Here is a 20,065-nt window from a genome sequence, read left to right as displayed (position 1 = left end):
TTCTCACTGTCTCTTTCTTTTCTCTATCTCCAATCTGGATTTGCTAATTTGCAATCTCTTGTTTTATTTTTATTGTGTTTGTTTTCTTAGATAACATGGTATATCGCTTGAGTACGTCCCAGCCATCCTGTTCATTGTTCGTACTGGTCATCTGGCAAACTGAGCAAATGTCTGGTTGGCCGGTGACCAATGATGCTGCATAATTACCTCTACTGCTGCTCCACAGCAGATTGAGTCCTTCAATATGTGTTTGCTGGCTGGATTCACCTGGCAGCTGGTTTTTAGTATATGTGGATGTATGTGTGCCATTTAGCAGCAGCTAGCCTTAAAGTAACTTTTCTCTTTCCCAGTTTGGCCCTGATCAGGTAAACCATCGTCAACTACCAGAATAGTCACAAGTCGCTCTCTAGTATCATTTATTTACTTTAGATTTTAAGCTGTAGGTCCCCCTTTTGCTTGGGTTTTGTTTGTTTAATTGTTTATTTTGTCTTCTTTTGCATAGCACGGCAAACTTTATGGCACGAAAAAACCTTACACAAAAAAACCTGATGTGTTATACATAGACCTCAATGCCACATCCTGTCTTTTAATCCACTTTATGTTGAGGAGGAAAAAGAACAGCAAAAGCATTTCACACCTCTCCCCCTTAACCCCCCCACACATGCAAGGTCGTGGTCACCTACAAATTGTTTCCTGTATGTGTGTATCTACTACATACTAATATAAGTAGCCATAGAGTATCTCACTGCTCGTACGTGTCAGATCTTGAGAGAACGGGCATTATCAGGCTTCTTTGGGATCCATAACAATGAAGTTGACTCTTCTTACAATTACCATTCTTTTTGCTCTGGTTTTTTTCAAAGAAGCTCATTCTGCTCCAGGTAGGTTGATTTCCTTGTCCCTATCCCGCATGACATGGTTTACAAGAAGACTTTTGATAAAAATACTATCAACACAGTAGACCATGTCAACCCAAATATATATGTATATTTTTAGCACTTTACAGATGCGCTTTACAGTATAATAAAGTACCCTTGTATAGGTAAAGTAGTCATACAGACACTTTGATTGGGGTACAATAGGTATAACCACATTGGGAAAGGAGTTGCTTGAACCAAGGAGCTTACAGTCAACTAGTTTTAGGTGGTGTGCTGACATACAGATACAATCATGGTTAAGAGGTAAAGGCAATATATTTTCTGAGGTCTTGTTTCTACTTCAGTCGAACATACTTCACCTGTGGCATGTTCAAGAACAATGAAAACTATTTAATCAATATATGCTAGATATTCCGTTTTTGATATGGAATTGTATTTTTTTAAACAGGTGATATTAATGATGTCTCAACCAATGTAATCTATATATTCTATATGAGGAAAAAACATGACAAAACCTCAGTGTCTTTTTTTCTTCCTATATTTTGCAAAGGACATAAACATAACACAGAGCTCGGAAACACATACAAACTGTTTTTTCTTTTTGTTTAATGTAAATATTGATTATCTGTAATAACCACACCAGAATCAATTTATATATATATTTATATTTATATATTTATATCAAAAATATATATATTTTTATTTATTATAGTACATTATATTAAAAGTTTTTCAAATCCAGGCAATATATAAAAGTAGGCAGTGAAATGTTTCTTGTTCACCTCACTAGATTGCCAGGTGGCCTATTCTGGATGACACAATCCCTTGGTCTTTGAGTGTCGAGAGGGCTTGCACCATGCAACCCAAGGGCAATCCCAAATTGGTGGCCCAATAATATATTGTCCCACACATTCAGCTGATAACACGCTCATTGCTCTCTATCCTGTCCTATGGAACGCGTATTTGCCAAACAGGACAGCGTAGAATGCCAACAAAATACAGCCTAATGCAAGTAGTGGCCCAAAGACTTTAAGGATGTCACCATTTCCAGCCCTTCCCTGATTTTTGTGTTTTTCTGTTTAGAAAATTAACACGTTTCTCTCCTTATACAGTAAATAAAATGTTTAGAATTTGCCAGATGGAACTCTTAAGGTAACTCACAAACTGATTTGTCCATTGGTGCTCATGTTAGGCAATATTTCATCTTGTACTTGTGGCTTGATTTTGACAATGTCTATCAATACCTAAAATAGTGCTGTGTGTCCGCATGCTTCATGTGTTATTGTCACCTGTGCTTGACATTTGAGCCCTGAAGAAATGTGTAGTTCATACTTCAAGGTGGTAAATGGACCATAACTCTTTAACGCATTCCTTATGGTGAATCGTATAGGGTATCTTGTTTAACCAGATATCTCTTTTGCAGTTGGCTCAGATGTGGTCTCCTGCTGTTTTGGGTACATGGAGAAAGCCATCCCTCGCAAACATGTGGTACATTATTTCTACACCAGTGGCCGATGCACTCAGAGAGCAGTTGTGTAAGTGAGATTCAAGTTGAGGAACATATATATTCTTGTATGAACTTAGTCTTCTAGGAACTAAGTATTTGGGAGTTATATATAAAGAATTATTCTGAAGTAAAGCAGCAGAAACTTTAAAAACTAGTAAGAACCAGTTACTATGCCAATTAGACCATCTTTTACTCCTTTGCTCCAGAAATATTCTTTATACATAAAACCTTTTGTTTGTGCTCCAGAGCAATATCATGCTTCCTTCCAAGGACTTGATAATGCATTTTCAAGTTTGGTTAATTATGTAATTATATATTAATTATCTAAAAATATTTTTCACTTTTTTTTTATTAGATTAATCACAAGAAAGAACCAGAAATTATGCGCCAACCCAGAGACCAAATGGGTTCAGGATCACATTAATTACCTGGAAATGAGAGACAATTAAAGATAATACATGAGCCAGTAACCTGGAGAAATGAGATGTCATCTTCTTGGCTTTAATATGAAACGCTAAATTTGCCACTAAAAAAAACAAAAAAATCTCTTGCTTTATTCTTGTATAAATTACGCAATTCTAGTTCACCTTAGTTTGACTTTAATGAATAACTACCACTAGCTGTTTGTATGCTTTCCGTGCATCTCTAAAGGGGAAGTGCTGTGGGATTTTTGTTCTCCATGAGCATAAAATACATTGCTGTATATTTGTAAAGTAAGTTGGAATTGACACAAACACGGATTGATGCTATTTTGTTCCAATAAACTTTTATCTTTAGACCTGGAGGCTGCTATTGTTGTCAGTCCTGTGATACTTTGGTTGATTTTTCCTGTGCAAACACCACACTGACGTAAATCTTTACTCTATACCACCGACAGCATCGTGGTAAGGAGTGAGTGCGTTTGTCTAATAGATTGGGTTAAGGTAACAAAGTCAGAATATATACCAATAGCTAATATGCAGCTTCCTGAAAACATTATATGATTCAACAACAAGAAATGTTTTAGCCCATTCGTGACCGATGACCAGGTACGTCATAAAAAATAGTCCTGCAGGACCCATGATGTACCTGGTACATCATTGGTTAAAATTGACACAAGTGTACAGAAGATCCTCCATACATACACTACTGTTCAATATTCAACTTTATTTAAATAAATCAGTGAAAACATTATAAACAAATGTAACGTAAAACTTATTTGAAAGAGAAAAAATACTTTCATAGTAGGTATTAAACATTGCAAGCTTTGCATTGTAGCTTTCCTGGAAAAGGTAGAGCTAGAATGTAAGAGGGAAGCTGAAGGAGGGAGACGTGTGTTAGCTGCATGGATTATCAGAGAGAGTGGATGTATCTATGTGTATATTGTTAGAGTAGCTGTGTGTGTGTGTATTTATAGCACCATCATATTCTTGTTCACCTGGCAAGAAAAGAGTTCTACGCATGCCCTTATATAAAATATATTATTTTATTGTACAAAAATTAATTCATAAAAAACATATAAAGCATTTCATTATGTAGACAACAGAGGTTTGTTAGGAAGATAATCAGAGCATATGGAGGAAATATGGCTATGTATATATAAAGTGTCTCAAGTGCATGTAAACCATCATAAGAATCATAAAGTGCTGAGTCATTCAAGTATAGTTATATCTTACTCTATATAGAGTGCACCTATCCATTCTATAACCATCAAAAAATATATGGTTAATAATACTCACTGTGGAGTTAACAAGTATATAAAGCACTATTGACATTAACAATAAATATCCAGGAAATTCCAATAATCAGAATAGTATCCTGAGAGCAATATGCTCCTTACCCATATTGTCCTCCACTTCCCCAACGCCGTTTCAGTTCTCCTTTTTCAAGGGGTCGCTGTTATTTCCTCATCTTACACTAATATTTATACCCCTCCCCTCAGAAGTTTCGCGCCGAAACCCTAATTGGCGCCGGTGTTGTGTCTCCGCCCCATAATTCACTGCCTCGTATCGGACGTCCCACCCCATGGCACGCAAGCCCGAGAGACTATCTCCCGAGCAGGACCTCAGGACGGCCATCGCCGCGCCGGCGCACCAGGTTTCGGCTCGGAACTTCTTAAGGTTTCGAAACAGTTATATTATGCCAGCATCAGCCTTAACTGTGTCTCCAGAAATGAGCCCAATAAATATATATATATGTGTGTGAATTTGAAGTGCATTAAGTGTATGTTAACAATAAATATAATATATGAATAAATATAATGAATAAATAAAGTGATGGAGTGCATAAATACTTATATCTCCTCATGCATGTACTGCATATTAATAAATAAATAAATAAATAATGTACACAATGCTCAATATATATATAAATTAATTCATTAGTCATCAGTGTGAATAAACTTCAACATGTGTAGAATAAAAAGAAATTTCATTAGGTAGAATAAAAAATTATTAAATCCATATATAATCAATAAAGTGACAGTGCAAAAAACATATTGATAACTATTTAAGTATACAAAATAAAAATAGTGTTATGCATATTATATATATTGATGTTGTTAACTCATTACTGGCTTCTCTTGGTGTTGATTTTCATGGCTATTCATTTTCCACATCTGGATCTTCAAAAACTTGTTACTGGGGGTCTCTTGCCATAACATATATACTCCTCGTACTCCTGTAGCACTGTACAATAGGTAGACAGGACATAACATAACAATTAGACTTACAGAAACAACAGGTGAGGGGGGCCCTATTAAAACGAGTTTATAATCTGGAGGGAGTTACGGTGTACACAGTAGGTAAAAGGGCTGTTGTTAGGGATGGACCAGCCAATCTAGTATAAGTATTGCAAGAGAGGGACTAGGAAAGGTGAGCTAAAACAATATGGGTAGGAGGGTATTTAGAAATGAGTAGTGAGATGTAAGGGAACCACAGTGAAGGGCTTTGAAAGTAAGAGTCAGGATTTTGAAATTAATCCTGAAGCGCACAGGCAGCCAGGGGAGAGACTGACAGAGGGGAGAGGACGATAAGTCTGGCAGCAGCATTCATGGTGTATTGTAGAGGGGTGAGACGGGTAAGAGGAGGACCGGCTAAGACAGAGTTACAATAATTGACGTGGGAGATAATGAGGGCATGGACAAGAGCCAGTGGCATCCTGTATTAGGAAGGGATGGATGTGGGCAATGTTTTTAAGATGGAGATGGCTGTTTTTAGAGACAGACTGAATGTGGAGGGTGAACAAGAGGTCAAAGCCAAGGGTGACATCAAGGCTGTGAGCATGATGGGGAGATGATTGCACCATTAACATTAAAGGAAACTGATGACGGAATGTTTACATTGGAGGAAGATGAGAAGTTCGGTTTTAGAGAGTTTGAGTTTTAGGAAATGTGCATACATCCAGGTAGAGACAGATGGAAGGCAGTTAGTTACACAATCTAATACACAGGGAGAGAGATTGGGAGAGGATAGGTAGATATATGTATCATTGTTATTGACAGCCAAAGGATGAGAGTGTAGTGTAAAGAGAGAACAGAAGGGGTCCTAGAACTGAGCCTTGGGGTACCCCGACTGAGAGGGGGTTGGGAAGTGTTACTGGAGACAGAGACGCTATAGATATGATCAGAGAGGTATGAAGTTAACTAGGAGAGAGCACTGTCACGTAGACCAAGATGAAGAGTTTGAAGGAGAAGAGTGTGGTCCACAGTGTCAAAAGCAGCAGAGAGATCCAGTAGGGTTAGCATAGAAAAGTGGCCCTTGGATTTAGCAGTGAGTAGGTCATTAGTAACTTAAGTAAGGGCGGTCTCAGTAGAATGTCAAGGGTGGATTTAAGAGGGTCAAGTAAGGAGTTGGAATCAAGAAACTCAGTTAATTGAAATAATTATTTCAAGATACTTGGAGGCAAGGGGAAATAGAGAGATAGGACAGTAATTGTGGGTTCTGAAGGGGCTCAAAAAAGTAGACAGCGCAATGTTTTTGAAAACATATCTTTAATTTGTTTTAGAATTTGTTTGATAGTAATTAAAAATAGAGGTGGTTATCCTTTAAATAGCAAAAGGTTATGTACTGTAAAAATAAATCACAAGTATAAATATCATAAATGTGTGTGACATTAAATGCAGGAAGCAGATATAATTATCAAACCAGGGAAATTCCCGGTGTCTGTATAAAGCTCTTCCTCTTTTGATGGAATATCTTTGCATCTTTTATCCACAAAGAAGGGACATGGTTAGCCGTTCAAGGGGCAGAGATGGCCTTAAATAGAATTTAATATGGATGTTTCTATAGTAGGGGATATTATACTTTCCCTTTAATGACCCAACAAGGGATAATACAATGATTACGCTTCTGAGGAGGTTGAGGTTGCTCTGTGATATTCACCCTTGTCTGCACTGCTGTGAGTTCACCACAAGAAAAAGATCTGGTATCAGCCAGATCTAAGCAACCCAAAACCTCAGCGTTTCCATATGATCTAATCACTTCCTGTATTGTAAGTAGCTGCACATTGTGTGAATACACTAGAATAAGATGGCTTTTGTGTGATAAACACCAATCTCAATAAATTAATGTGACTAATGGAATCATTAACTGCCCCACTGCCAATGGCTACATCTCCCTAAATATAGACATAAATGCTCAGGCATCAAACTTCCACTTCTCGTTGTTCATAAATTTACACAAAAATAAAAGGATCCTGTCAGCAGAAGCCAGAATTTTACTGCTTACCCTCAGGTGCCCAGATATTACTAGTAATGAGACTCCATAGTAACAACGCTAGTGCAGTTACAGAATGGATACCAGGAATCTTCCCATGATGGGCTACTCAGGGCTCATCTTCTGGGGAGTGGTTTTGTGAAGGGGCGGAGCAAGCTGTGCATAGGGAATGAACTAGCTATAGACTGCCTTTAGTGAGAGGCAACGGGCATGGGAGCGAGGAAAGTGGAGTAGGCGGAATATGGGTGGAATGTGGGCAGGGAGTAGGCAGAATATGGGTGGAAAGTGGGCAGAGAAGCGAATAAACCCATGGCTGACCTTCATTTCCAGTGTACAGATATTTGTGACCCAAATATGTACAAAAATGATATATATAGATATGCTGGTTTGGGACATCGCTGTGAGCAGTCTTTTCCCTTGGATCTTTATTTGTATTTTTTTTTGTTTTGAGGTCATTGAAAAAAGCAAAATATTTGAGGAAATTAATTTGTTTTACGTCCAGTTACAAGCTACACCAACATAGAGGCTCAGATCTTTCTTTTTGAGTCGTCCATATGTGGTACCAACAGCTGCAACCTACATTTTAGTGATGAGTCAGTGTTTTAAATGCCAGGATCCATCACTTTGAGGCTCAAACTGAGGGGGACTCCTCCTCACATCTAGTCCCACTCTATTGTCTTTAGAGAAACTCAAAGATCAACCAAGTAACATTTCACCACCTGCTGCTATTATATCTTAAAATAACTTCCTGGCAGAAATATATCTGAATACCAATGTTTTTATTGCATAATGTAGAATAAATACACTTTCAGCATCAGCATCAGAGATGGTAGCACTTGATACGATAAAGGGATTTAAACACTTAAGGGATAGGCTCATAACAGAAGGACCAAATAGAGTTTAAGGATTTCCTAAACAGGCAAAACAAAAATGTCAAAAATCTTGTAAGCACTAGTATCCATAAAATAGTTTCAACTGTAAACGTTTGCACAATGTTCTGGAAAAAGCACAGACAACTGCAACCCTGTAGTTGAAGCTAAGTAGAACATATTAGGTTAGACTTATTTATTGGGATTTTAGTGAAGAGTACAATAATAATGTTTTGGGAAATGCTCAGTTGATGTCCATGTGGGCAGGGGAAGGCTGGCTAGTTAGTGGCAATCACCTCCTGGGTTGTTCTGATGTTTGGCCTGCACTTTAAGTTTTTTTTTTGTAACTTTTATTTCCATATTTAGGTAAATGAAAGTTTATTATTTTTTAGAATAAAGTACAATAAACATCGAGACAAATGGAAAAAACAAAATGTAAACAGGGCTATATCAGAAAAGACAATGTCCCCTAAGCAATTAGGGACTTGAGGACTAGAGGTGAACATACAGAGGGGCCTTGCACCTCTCCTCTGAGACAATAAACAGGAGTTGTGGAGCAATGCAGAGTGGTGAGCCCATAAAAGTAAACACAAAATTGAAGTCGCTGCACGCACGTTAGAAAGAAAATAAATAAATAAATAATGGGGGGGACAGACAGAGACAAACATGCAACACACAAGACAGAAACGAGGAGAACATAGACGGGCGAGAGAGAAGAAAAAAAAAGAAAAAAAGGGGGAAGGGGGGACAGGTGAGAAAGGGTCAAGAGAGAAAAGAAAAGGGGCACGAAAAGAAATCTGCGTAATGAAATGGTGGTAGAGTGCAGGGGAGAGAGGATAAGAGAGGCGTAGGGAAGCGTCAGGGCGCGGGCAGAAAGGAAAAAGGTAAGCAGCCAGCAAAGAATCTATTGTCGAAGCAATGAGGCCAAAACAGGTGAGGATCCCAGTGTATGTCTCCATCTCCTCCACCCGGGACACCCACTGACGTAAAGCAGGGACCTCGGCGCGCTGCCAATAAAGCGGAATACGACTACGAGCCGCGTTGAGAAGATGGCGGAGGACCGAGCGCTTCATTTGACCCAAAGATCTCCCCGAATGAAGAAGAAGACCCAGTCCCGGGGACAGCGGGACCGGTTCCCCCGAGACCTCCCCCAAGCAATGGAACACACCAGCCCAAAAGGGCTGAAGGCGACCACAACTCCACCAGACATGTAGGTAGGTACCCCTCTCCACCCCACACCTCCAGCACGTCGGATCACCCCCTAGTCCCATCCTGCTGAGTGCCACCGGAGTCCTATACCACATCCTCATTATCTTATAGGCCGTCTCCTGGTATTGCGAGGCGATAGAACATTTGTGCGCTAGGATGCAGACCGTCTCCCACTGACGATCTGAGAGAGTTTCACCGAGCTCAGTCTCCCACTTACTCATAAAGTTGGAGGCATCAATGAGTCCTTCTAGAGGAGTAGGCGGTAAATGATAGAAATCCCTCCCCTGGGGAGGCAGGCTCGCCTTGCAAGTTGTTCGAAAGGAGTTAAGGCTCTAGACAAATGGTGCTTGCCCGGGAGCGCCTTGACGTACCGCACCAACTGGGCGTAGCGAAAGCGCTGCAGCAAAGTACCTCGGGCCGTGGGGATCGCCCGCTCAAAAGGCAAGGGGGCCGAACCATTCCACGTCAGAGAGACGTAGGCATCAGGAGACAACTCCAAGGAAGCAAGGTAACCCCCTTCCAGACCCGGGGCAAAGTCGGAGTTGCCAGCTATAGGGGTTAGTGGTGACGGATAGGAGGATAGAGCGCCACTAATCCGCCTCCTATGCCAGACCCCCCTAGGAGGCTCTCACGAAGGGATTGGAGCTAAGGGAGGGCTGGAGAACTTCGGGTCGAAGCCCAATGCAGCCAGAAAGGGGGATCCGGGTATCGGCCTGCTCAATGTCTACCCAGACCTTAGGAACAGAATGATACCTCCACTCGAGGAAGCGTAACAAATGAGCGGCACAGTTATAGCCGAAGAAGTCAGGTAGTGAGAGGCCAGCCCTGTCCTTGGGATGCGTAAGTATGTTATAGCTGAGTCTGGGGCGGCCGCTCCTCCAGATATATCTAGTCACTAACGTGCGCAGATCCGTAAAGAAGGACCTCGGGAACGTCACTGGCAATGTTTTGATAAAGATATAAAACCCGTGGGAGGACATCTTTATCACATTAACTCGTCCGTACCATGATACATGAGGGAGGGCCCAGCGGGTGAGGTCAGCCTGCAGTTGCTGTAGGAGCCTTGGGAAGTTCACCCTGTAAGTCGACGAAAGGTCCTGCGGGAGCCACACTCCCAGGTATTTGATATGGTCTCGACACCATCTATACGGGAAGAAAACACCCACAGCACGAGACTCTGCAGTGGACAAGGAAACATCCAGAACCTCAGATTTGTCTGCATTAATCTTGAAATGGGAGAGGGAGTCATAGACTCTCAGCGCGTCATGGATGTGCGGAAGCGAGACAACCGGCTGAGAAACCGAGAAAAGCAGGTCGTCCGCGTAAGCGTACACCTTAAGCTCGCGGCCGGAGCAGGGTAAGCCATGGATGCCAGAATTATTCCAGATAGCCTGCAAGAAGGGCTCCAGAGAGATAGCGAAAAGCAGGGGTGACAAGGGGCACCCTTGGCGGGTGCCATTGCGAATGGGGAAGGAGGCAGTGAGGGCCCCATTCAGGCGAATACGTGCTGACGGGGCAGAATACAGTGACATCCAATCCAATGGAGCCAGGATCGACCAAAGCCCATGACCCGGAGTGTCTGAAACATGAAGTCCCAGGCCACCCTGTCAAACGCCTTCTCCGCGTCCGTAGACAGGAGAAGAATCTTCTGGCCCGTCGACTGGGCTAAGTGTATGGTATTGAGGGCTCTATATGTCCCATCACGCCCCTCCCTCCCCAAGATGAACCCCGATTGGTCGGGGTGTATCAATGAGCCCAACACTCCCTGCAGTCGAGCAGCCAACACCTTGGTGAATATCTTCAGATCGACGTTTAAGAGAGATATGGGTCGATAACTTTGACACAGCAGCGGGTCTTTGCCTGTCTTTGGCAAGACTTGATTGTCGCCATCAGGGACTGCGGGTGTAAAAGTTCACCCGTCCGCATAGCATTGAGGAGCGTCGTGAAGGGGGTCTTTAACTGCTCCCAAAAGATACAATAATATCTCAAAGGGAGACCGTCAGGCCCCGGTGCCTTCCCCGCTGCCATTGACTTCAACGCGGCCCACACCTCAGCTTCCCCAATCTCACCCTCCAACGCCTCCGACTGTTCTGCAGTCAGTTTACTACTGACATGTTCGTCCAAATAGGCCTGGATAAGGGTGTCACGGTGAGCATCAGTGGAGGAGCATGGAAGATTGTACAGAGAATGGTAATAATGACAAAAGGACTCCGCGATATCAGCATGGAAACCAATCCGGCAGGCGGTTTAATCCTATCGATATAAAGAGTTTGTTGTCTAGCCCGCAGCGCTCTGGCCCACTTTTGTTCCTGTGTTCATAAAAGAGAGAGCGGGTACACAAAAAAACGTCCTCTGGACGTCATAGTTAAGCAATGTGGTCAGGCGGCGCCTTAAGTCAGACAGTTCAAGATAAGTCTGTTCGTCACAGGAGAGCTTGTGGACCGATTCAATTGCGGCTATACGCCGCGTAAGATCGGAGATCTCCTGCGTCCGGAGCCTTTTAAGGTAGGACACCTTACAGATAAAGATACTTCTTATTGTGCTTTTGTGTGCTTCCCATACCGTGGGACAATTTACCTCTGAGTCAGCGTGGTCCCGAAAAAAGTGCGACAGTTGCTCAGAGACCTCCTGAATCACCTCCTCATTAGACAGGAGGGAGTCGTTAAGACGCCAAGAAGTCACGGTAGGTCGAAAGAGCCGAGCCTGAAGACTCAAAGTCACCGGGGAGTGGTCTGAGACCGCTGCCGAGCCAATAGCGCAGCCTACTGCCTGACCAAGGTGGTAGTGCTCCATCAGGAAGAGGTCAATCCTGGGGCCGAGTAGCAGGTGAAGTCTCGCTCCGCCACGTGGAACGCCCTCCAGCAATCCACAAGTCTATATTTCCTCAGAACCGAATTAAATTGCCGTACGTGAGACGGCAGGGCCCCAGATGGGCACGTAGTGGAGTCCACGCGAGGATCCGGCGCCACATTGAAGTCACCCCCCACGACTAATAGGCCCTCTTTAAAGTCCATTAGCGCGCGGAGGATACGTGACAGGGCTGAACATTGACCCCGGTTGGGAAGGTGCACAGACGCAAAGGTAAACAGTTGTTCACGTATAGTACCCTTGACAAACGTGAAGCGACCATTAGGATCATCCTTAAAAGCAGTTGGGAGAAAGGGGGTATAGCGGGAAAACAGGAGAGCCGTACCACATGATTTAGAACCTGTGAAATGGCTGCTGAAGACCTGCGGGAAGGACGGGTGTCGGAGTCGGCTCCTGCAGGAGAACCACCGAGGAAGCGAAGCTGCGGAGGGTCTGAAAGACCCTCAACCGTTTCTGCGGCGAGTTAAGTCCTCGAACGTTAAGGCTGAAGACCGCCAAGTTCGACGCGCGGAAGGCAGGGGCCGGGACAGGCATTATGCGTGAACGAAAAAGTGTACGTAGAGCAGAGGAGAGCAGGAGGGAGGGGATCTAGAAGAGAGAAAGAAAAAGAAAAAAAAAGGGGGGAAGGGGGGAGAGAGAAAGTCGGGAGGAGGACCTTAGGAAGGAGAGGGTGAGAAAGGAAAGGAAGGAGAGGGAAAGGAAGGAGAGGGGAGGGAAGAGGGGGAACACACCACAGGGAGACGAAACACACAACACGCAAACACGTGGAAGCCCGATGGGCGTGTATAGGCGTGTATCAGCAGAGATCGGGGAGAGCGATGGCGGGGAGGCCAAGCACTCCTAAAGATGTGGTCCGATCTGCTAGGGGCGAACGGAAGCACCGCCTTGGATAGCAGCGAGAAGGGAAGGAACAAAAAGATAAAAAATGTGTTCACTCCGCGTTACTCCACAGCCTTAGCTCACAATTTAATAGAAAGAACAAACCATCCGTGAACAAACATAGGTCACAATAACCATCCAAAAAAAAACCCACCCGGATAAGCAAATCCCCCACCCCATCGCCAAGTCCGCCCAGAAACCAAAAAAACCCTTGAGTGAGAGCAATACGAGCGGGCTCGGGAAAGTGACAGCCTTGTCTTGACCGTAGATTACGAACATGGGGACAGCCAGTCCCTAAATGAGCAGCTACAGGAATAATTACATTAAAGTATTTTCATACACTGCAGTGCATTTATTTGCACACTGTAATACCAGTTGTGGCAGTTCTCCCCACGGGTGGAATATTTTGCAGTTAGATTTTTATAAAGCTTGTTTGCGTGTGTGTATGGGGGGTGGGGGTTGCAAAATGAGCAATAATTTGAAGCTGTGAAGTCTATACACACATATGTCTACATGTAAGTGTGAAGCATGTAGGAAAGTGACAGCCCCGTCTTGTCCATAGATTGGGAACATGGGGACCTAAATGAGCAGCTACAGGACAGGGAGGCTAAATACGGCTACCCGCAGGCAAAAAAAAAACAAACAAACAAAAAAAAAACCCTTGAGTGATAGCAATATGAGCGGGCCTGGTAAAACGACAGCCCTCACTTGTATATATAGAATACGAGCATAGGGACTTTATTTCCATATTTATCCACCATGTTACCTACAGTAACAAGGACCTAGGTAGTAGTATTCAAATCATGACTGGATCTATTCTGTGGCTTGCTATACACCCACTTTCTGAAAATGTGTTATGAACAGGAGTAGCACATATTCAGTGTCAGACATATGGCTTGAGCTTCTTTATCACTTAGCCTCTTGGCAGGAATTCCCCTGATTGAATATAGATTTTCCATGTAGGTGACAGCACATTTAACAGGGTAGGCACACATAAGATTGTGTACATAAATATACTACAAATGCCATAAATATACTTAAGAGATACAAACACATTTAAGAAGGAATTAGATTTTTAATTTACTACCACTCCACAGTCTGAGAAGCTGCTCATAGGTCACTGACCTGCTCAATTAAACTAAGTTCAATTAGAGACTGAACGTAAATTTGATAATTTGGAACGAATGTTTGGTGATTTATATTATTGACACATTGAAGGAGGAAAATCACATAACAAACACACAATACAAATCACAATTGTAGGGAAGATTTTTATTTAATTACCCAAACATGATAGGTCAGTCTGTGGTACTCCCAATAACCTAACATGAGCATCTTGTGGTATAATGATACTGGAATTTCTATGAATGCAAGTGAAGTACACACTGACTATACCTATGGTTAATGGGCAGGGAGGCATTGCTAAGATTGCAATGGACTGGATCAAGGTGTCTACTGCCATGTAGTCATAGAATCAAATCTCAACCTTTCGGCTATAACCAAGTGTGGCATTCCCTAGGACAGGAGAGGAGAACCACTTGTGGGTAAATTGAACTGACAATGCACAATTTTGTGTGTTTCTTTTTCATGGGTTTATCATTAAAAAGGCCATAGTGAGCCTTTTGGTAGCCTCCACTCTGTATAAGATCTGGGTGCTGCCCTGGGCTTAAGTTGTGAAGACATGGCCCATTGAACAGCCATGGAACATTTAACCAGCCCATTGAATAGTAGCGCTACAGGGAGCTTGGTCGGCCAGTTCTGGTTCCTTTTTATGTGGTAGGAGACTTGGACACTGGACCTGGTGCCCTAGATTCTAGTAGGCCTAGGTCAGAATACACCACTAGGCCATCCCCGTGGGTTCCAAAGCTTTAGAAACGGTCACTGGGGAAGATCCAAATCTTTGTGCTGGCTTTCAAGCTGGCAGGAGTTGGGAATTCCTGTTGCCCACGAAGCACTGGCAGCAGAGAGAGCCAAAGACCCTGTCATTCTTGCTTTTCCTACTGGTGAGGAATACGATTGTGAGTCTTGTCATCTTCTTTTTGGATCATGAGTTTCACCCAGCATATGCCTTCATCTTTTTTTTTCTGATATTAAAGCACTTCACCTCAGGCTTCTAAAGAAGAAAAAATAGTCATAGTAATCTGGGGTGGTTATTATTAAATCCCTAGTCAGCAATCTGGAACAGTAGGTTAAAATATTAAACAATGGTTTGGAAACGGGTTACGGAGTAAATGAGATGTTTACACTTATTACACATTCTACTTAAAATAACGTGGTAACTGTTGTGGTTGTCTCACTGATGTGATACACTGGATACACCATATTTTTTTTAATAAATCAATCTTCATGATCATGGGTTTACTGTTGTAAAACATATCAAATGGTGCCCTCTAGTGTACAAAATGCAGTAGTAAAAATAAGTATGACATTTAGCTGCGCAATGTATATATATATATATATATATATATATATATATATATATATATATATATATATATATATATATATATATATATATATATATATGATAACATTATATAAATATATGCAGGGCCAATATAAAGAGCTCTTTAGTGACCTGTTCATTAACAGAAATGTACAGAGAACAAGAGGTCACCCTCTGAGACTGGAAGAGTGGAGATTTCATAGACGACAAATGAAGGGATTCTTTGCAGTAAGGTATGGAATATACTTCCAAGGAAGGTGGTGTTATCAAAAACATTAGATGCCGATACAGTGGCGACTTTAGAAACAATATATAGGGGGGGCACACAAGATACCACAGTCAAACTGGGGGGCATTAATAATTTCCACCATTAAATCATACCCCTGAAAAAACATATATATATATATATATTGCCAAAAGTAATGTGCTTTGGAATGATATTTTCGTTAATGTTAGACCTTGCTGCCGATATATATAAATATTAGATCCTGCTGATATATATATATATATATATATTAGCCCCTGCTGCCCATATATATTAATATTAGCCCCTGCTGCCGATATATATATAAATATATATATATAAATATTAGACCCTGCTGCCGATAGCAGGTATAGATCAACACATTAACACACAAACCCAGCTTTGCATGTATAGATCAATTGAAATTCACTTGTGATCTCAGCACTGAAGGTATATATCAAATAAACAGAATCAGACATACAAATCCTGTATTTGCAGGTATACAATAATATATGAAACGTAGCATTGCAGATATAGCTCAAATAAATACATGGAAACAGCATTGCAGATATTAATCAACTGAATAAGACATACAAACCCTGTATTTGCAGGTATACATAAATAATGTATGGAAACATAGCAGATATGGATCTACAGAATAACACACAAACCCAGCTTTGCAGGTACAGATCAATTGGAATTCACATAAAAACACAGCATTAAAGTTATATTTAAAACCCCCTAAATTACAGGCATAGATCACAGATTGCACAGCCCAAAGTCAGCCCTGGGTCCACACTGCCCACATAGAACCTGACCAGCACCCAGATAACACACATAAGATTTGCCATCTTTGTCCCCAAATAGCCCAGCACAAGTCAACTTTGTCCCCAAACAGCCTGGCCTGTGCCATCTTTTTCCCATATACACTCTGCCTGTGTCATCTTGGTCCCCAAGGCTCAAACATCCTGCTAGTGCCATCTGAGCCCTTCCACAATTTTACATCTATGATACACACAAACACATTAACTCATGCTCTCCCTCATTCAGACAATTTATCCACACATTAACTCATGCTCTCCCTCATTCAGACAATTTATCCACACATTAACTCATGCTCTCCCTCATTCAGACAATTCATCCACACATTAACTCACACTATCCCTCATTCAGACAATTCATCCACACATTAACTCACTCTCTCCCTTATTCAGACAATTCATCCACACATTAACTCACGCTCTCCCTCATTCAGACAATTCATCCACACATTAACTCATGCTCTCCCTCATTCAGACAATTCATCCACACATTAACTCACGCTCTCCCTCATTCAGACAATTCATCCACACATTAACTCACGCTCTCCCTCATTCAGACAATTCATCCACACATTAACTCATGCTCTCCCTCATTCAGACAACTAATCCACACATTAACTCACGCTCTCCCTCATTCAGACAACTCATCCACACATTAACTCGTACTCTCCCTCATTCAGACAACTCATCCACACATTAACTCGTGCTCTCCCTCATTCAGACAACTCATCCACACATTAACTCGTACTCTCCCTCATTCAGACAACTCATCCACATATTAACTCGTGCTCTCCCTCATTCAGACAATTCATCCACACATTAACTCGTACTCTCCCTCATTCAGACAACTCATCCACATATTAACTCGTGCTCTCCCTCATTCAGACAATTCATCCACACATTAACTCATGCTCTTCCTCATTCAGACAATTCATCCACACATTAACTCATGCTCTCCCTCATTCAGACAATTCATCCACACATTAACTCGTGCTCTCCCTCATTCAGACAACTCATCCACACATTAACTCATGCTCTCCCTCATTCAGACAACTCATCCACACATTAACTTGTGCTCTCCCTCATTCAGACAACTCATCCACACATTAACTCGTGCTCTCCCTCATTCAGACAACTCATCCACACATTAACTCGTGCTCTCCCTCATTCAGACAATTCATCCACACATTAACTCATGCTCTCCCTCATTCAGACAATTCATCCACACATTAACTCATGCTCTCCCTCATTCAGACAATTCATCCACACATTAACTCATGCTCTCCCTCATTCAGACAATCCATCCACACATTAACTCATGCTCTCCCTCATTCAGACAATTCATCCACACATTAACTCATGCTCTCCCTCATTCAGAGAACTCATCCACACATTAACTCATGCTCTGCCTCATTCAGACAACTCATCCACATATTAACTCATGCTCTCTCTCATTCAGACAATTCATCCACACATTAACTCATGCTCTCCCTCATTCAGACAATTCACCCACACATTAACTCATGCTCTCCCTCATTCAGACAACTCATCCACACATGAATTCATACTCACTCATTCACACTTTGCTTATTTCAATATTCTTACTACCCTCTTTCTCACTATGTACCCCCTCCCTTATCACTTTTTACCCCCTCTCACTCCCTTATCTCTTTCTACCCCTTCTCCCTCCCTTATCACTTTCTACCCCTTCTGCCTCCCTTATCACTTTCTAACCCCTCTCACTCCTATTTCCCTACTCACTATCTACCATCCCCCCTTTGTATTTCACTCACCTTTATGTCCTGTGGCCGGAGAACGAGGCTTCCGTCTTCCTGCTGTGCCGCGGCGCGTGCTGCTTCACTGCTGAGCGCCGGATATGAAGTCATACTCCGGCGCTCAGCATGAAACGCTGGAACCGCGACGGAGGTAGAGGCCTCGTGGAGGAGACTGAGGGGGGCAGAACGGTTGGTAGGCGCCCCTCTCTCTCCTCCGCGTAAAAAAAAAAAAAACAAAAACATTTGAGGCTGCCCGGGACTTAAAGTCCCATTGCGTGACTGTCCTGGGCAATCCGGTGAGTGGTTCCAAATTCGGCGGGGGGGGGCAACAGGGGGGGCATGGAAAAACCTAGGGGGGGCAATTGCCCCCTGTAGCGACACCACTGCTGATGGCACAATTCAAAGTAGCTTAATTATGGGGTTTTTTTTGCCTTCTTTTGGATCAAGAATAGGAAGGTTAGGTAGAAGGGTTGAACTTGATGGACTTAGGTCTTTTTTCAACCTTATGTACTATGTAACTATGTATATATATATATGTATGTAACTATTTGTCTCTGAACCTCGTTAAGTGAATGCCCAATTAGGATTTTTTTCTGGATGTGTTTCATACACCGGAGAGGAAGAGCCACCTAATGCTTGTGTGGAACTGTATCACGACATATTCCAGACAACATTCCACCATTAAGATGGCCTGCTGATGTTTCCAAAGTCACTGGCAGGCCTTTGGGATATGCAAGATCAGTAAAACAGATGGAAGTTCCTTAGCTTACCTTTTATTTCCCAAGGGAATAACGCTAACCATTTAAATGTTCCTAATAATAGTGCGGTAAAATAGTAATATTTAGAAGGTACCATAAAACCTTGGCTATAATATCACATGTATGACTATACCATGAAATCATAGACATGCAAATTCACACTATACAGCTTACAGGTAGTAAGTGTTTAGTACAACATAAAACCTCTTTTTATTTTTTGCATTCTTGATCAGTAATTAGGTAATGTAAGCTCAGATGTTGGTCAAAGAACAATTCTGACCAAAAATATTCTGTATAGATTTAATATAATTGCGCCATCACAAGAATGTGTTGATTTCTCACTAATGAATAACTAAATAAAGTAAATTATTGACTAACAAATGAATAATATGGATATACTGGCAAACATGTTTTGAAAATCTAAAGGGGAAAAACATCTCTGATTTTGCTGATGCCAAGTAAATAACTAGGTAGGTCATCTTTTAGGAAGGAAAGATCCTGTCCGTACTTTTTCCTTGAAATGCAGTCAGTTTATCAGAGCTGTGATATCCAATCTTCATACATGGCAGACGTCCAGATTCCTGCTGTACAGATATAACCCAAGGAGGTTTCATGGTTAAAGGTCAGAAATAAGTACAGTATAGTTACAATGATTTAATGCCTTCACAGTAATGCATACAATGCTGTTTAGAATATAAGTGAGTAATAGATGAAAAGAGACAGGCCACTTCTCTGAGCCATATGCTCAGGGAACATGTCGAAACATACTACCGGCCACTCTACATGGGCGCATAGATACCTAGCCGTGTGCAACCTGTGATCTATGCTGTAATTTAGGAGGTTATCTATACCTTTAATGCTGAGTTTATATGTGAATTCCAATTGATTTATAGCTGCAAAGCTGGGTGTGTGTTATTCTGTTGATCTGTATCTGGTACGCTCTGTTTCCATACATTATTATTGTATACCCACAAATAGAGGGTTTGTATGTCTGATTCTGTTTATTTGATCTATACCTTCAACGCTAACATGTGATTTTCAATTGATCTACACCTGCAAAGCCTGGTTTTTGTGTTGATTCTGTTGATCTATACCTGATATGCTATGTTTCCATACA

General features: G+C 42.0%; 1 protein-coding gene across 1 annotated transcript; it reads left to right on the top strand.

Annotated features, from left to right (window-relative positions):
- Window positions 1-701: 701 nt before the first annotated feature.
- On the top strand, window positions 702-3,169 carry LOC128474561 (C-C motif chemokine 5-like). Its single transcript, XM_053456911.1, has 3 exons — window positions 702-881; window positions 2,302-2,413; window positions 2,741-3,169. Exons 1-3 carry the CDS (start codon window positions 809-811, stop codon window positions 2,832-2,834), a joined length of 279 nt encoding a protein of 92 aa, XP_053312886.1. The 5' UTR covers window positions 702-808; the 3' UTR covers window positions 2,835-3,169.
- Window positions 3,170-20,065: the final 16,896 nt, after the last annotated feature.

Source organism: Spea bombifrons, chromosome 2, assembly GCF_027358695.1.
Source record: "Spea bombifrons isolate aSpeBom1 chromosome 2, aSpeBom1.2.pri, whole genome shotgun sequence".
Taxonomy (NCBI): domain Eukaryota; kingdom Metazoa; phylum Chordata; class Amphibia; order Anura; family Pelobatidae; genus Spea; species Spea bombifrons.
Note: the sequence above shows the minus strand (reverse complement) of the source record. Positions and strands in the feature narration are given on the sequence as shown.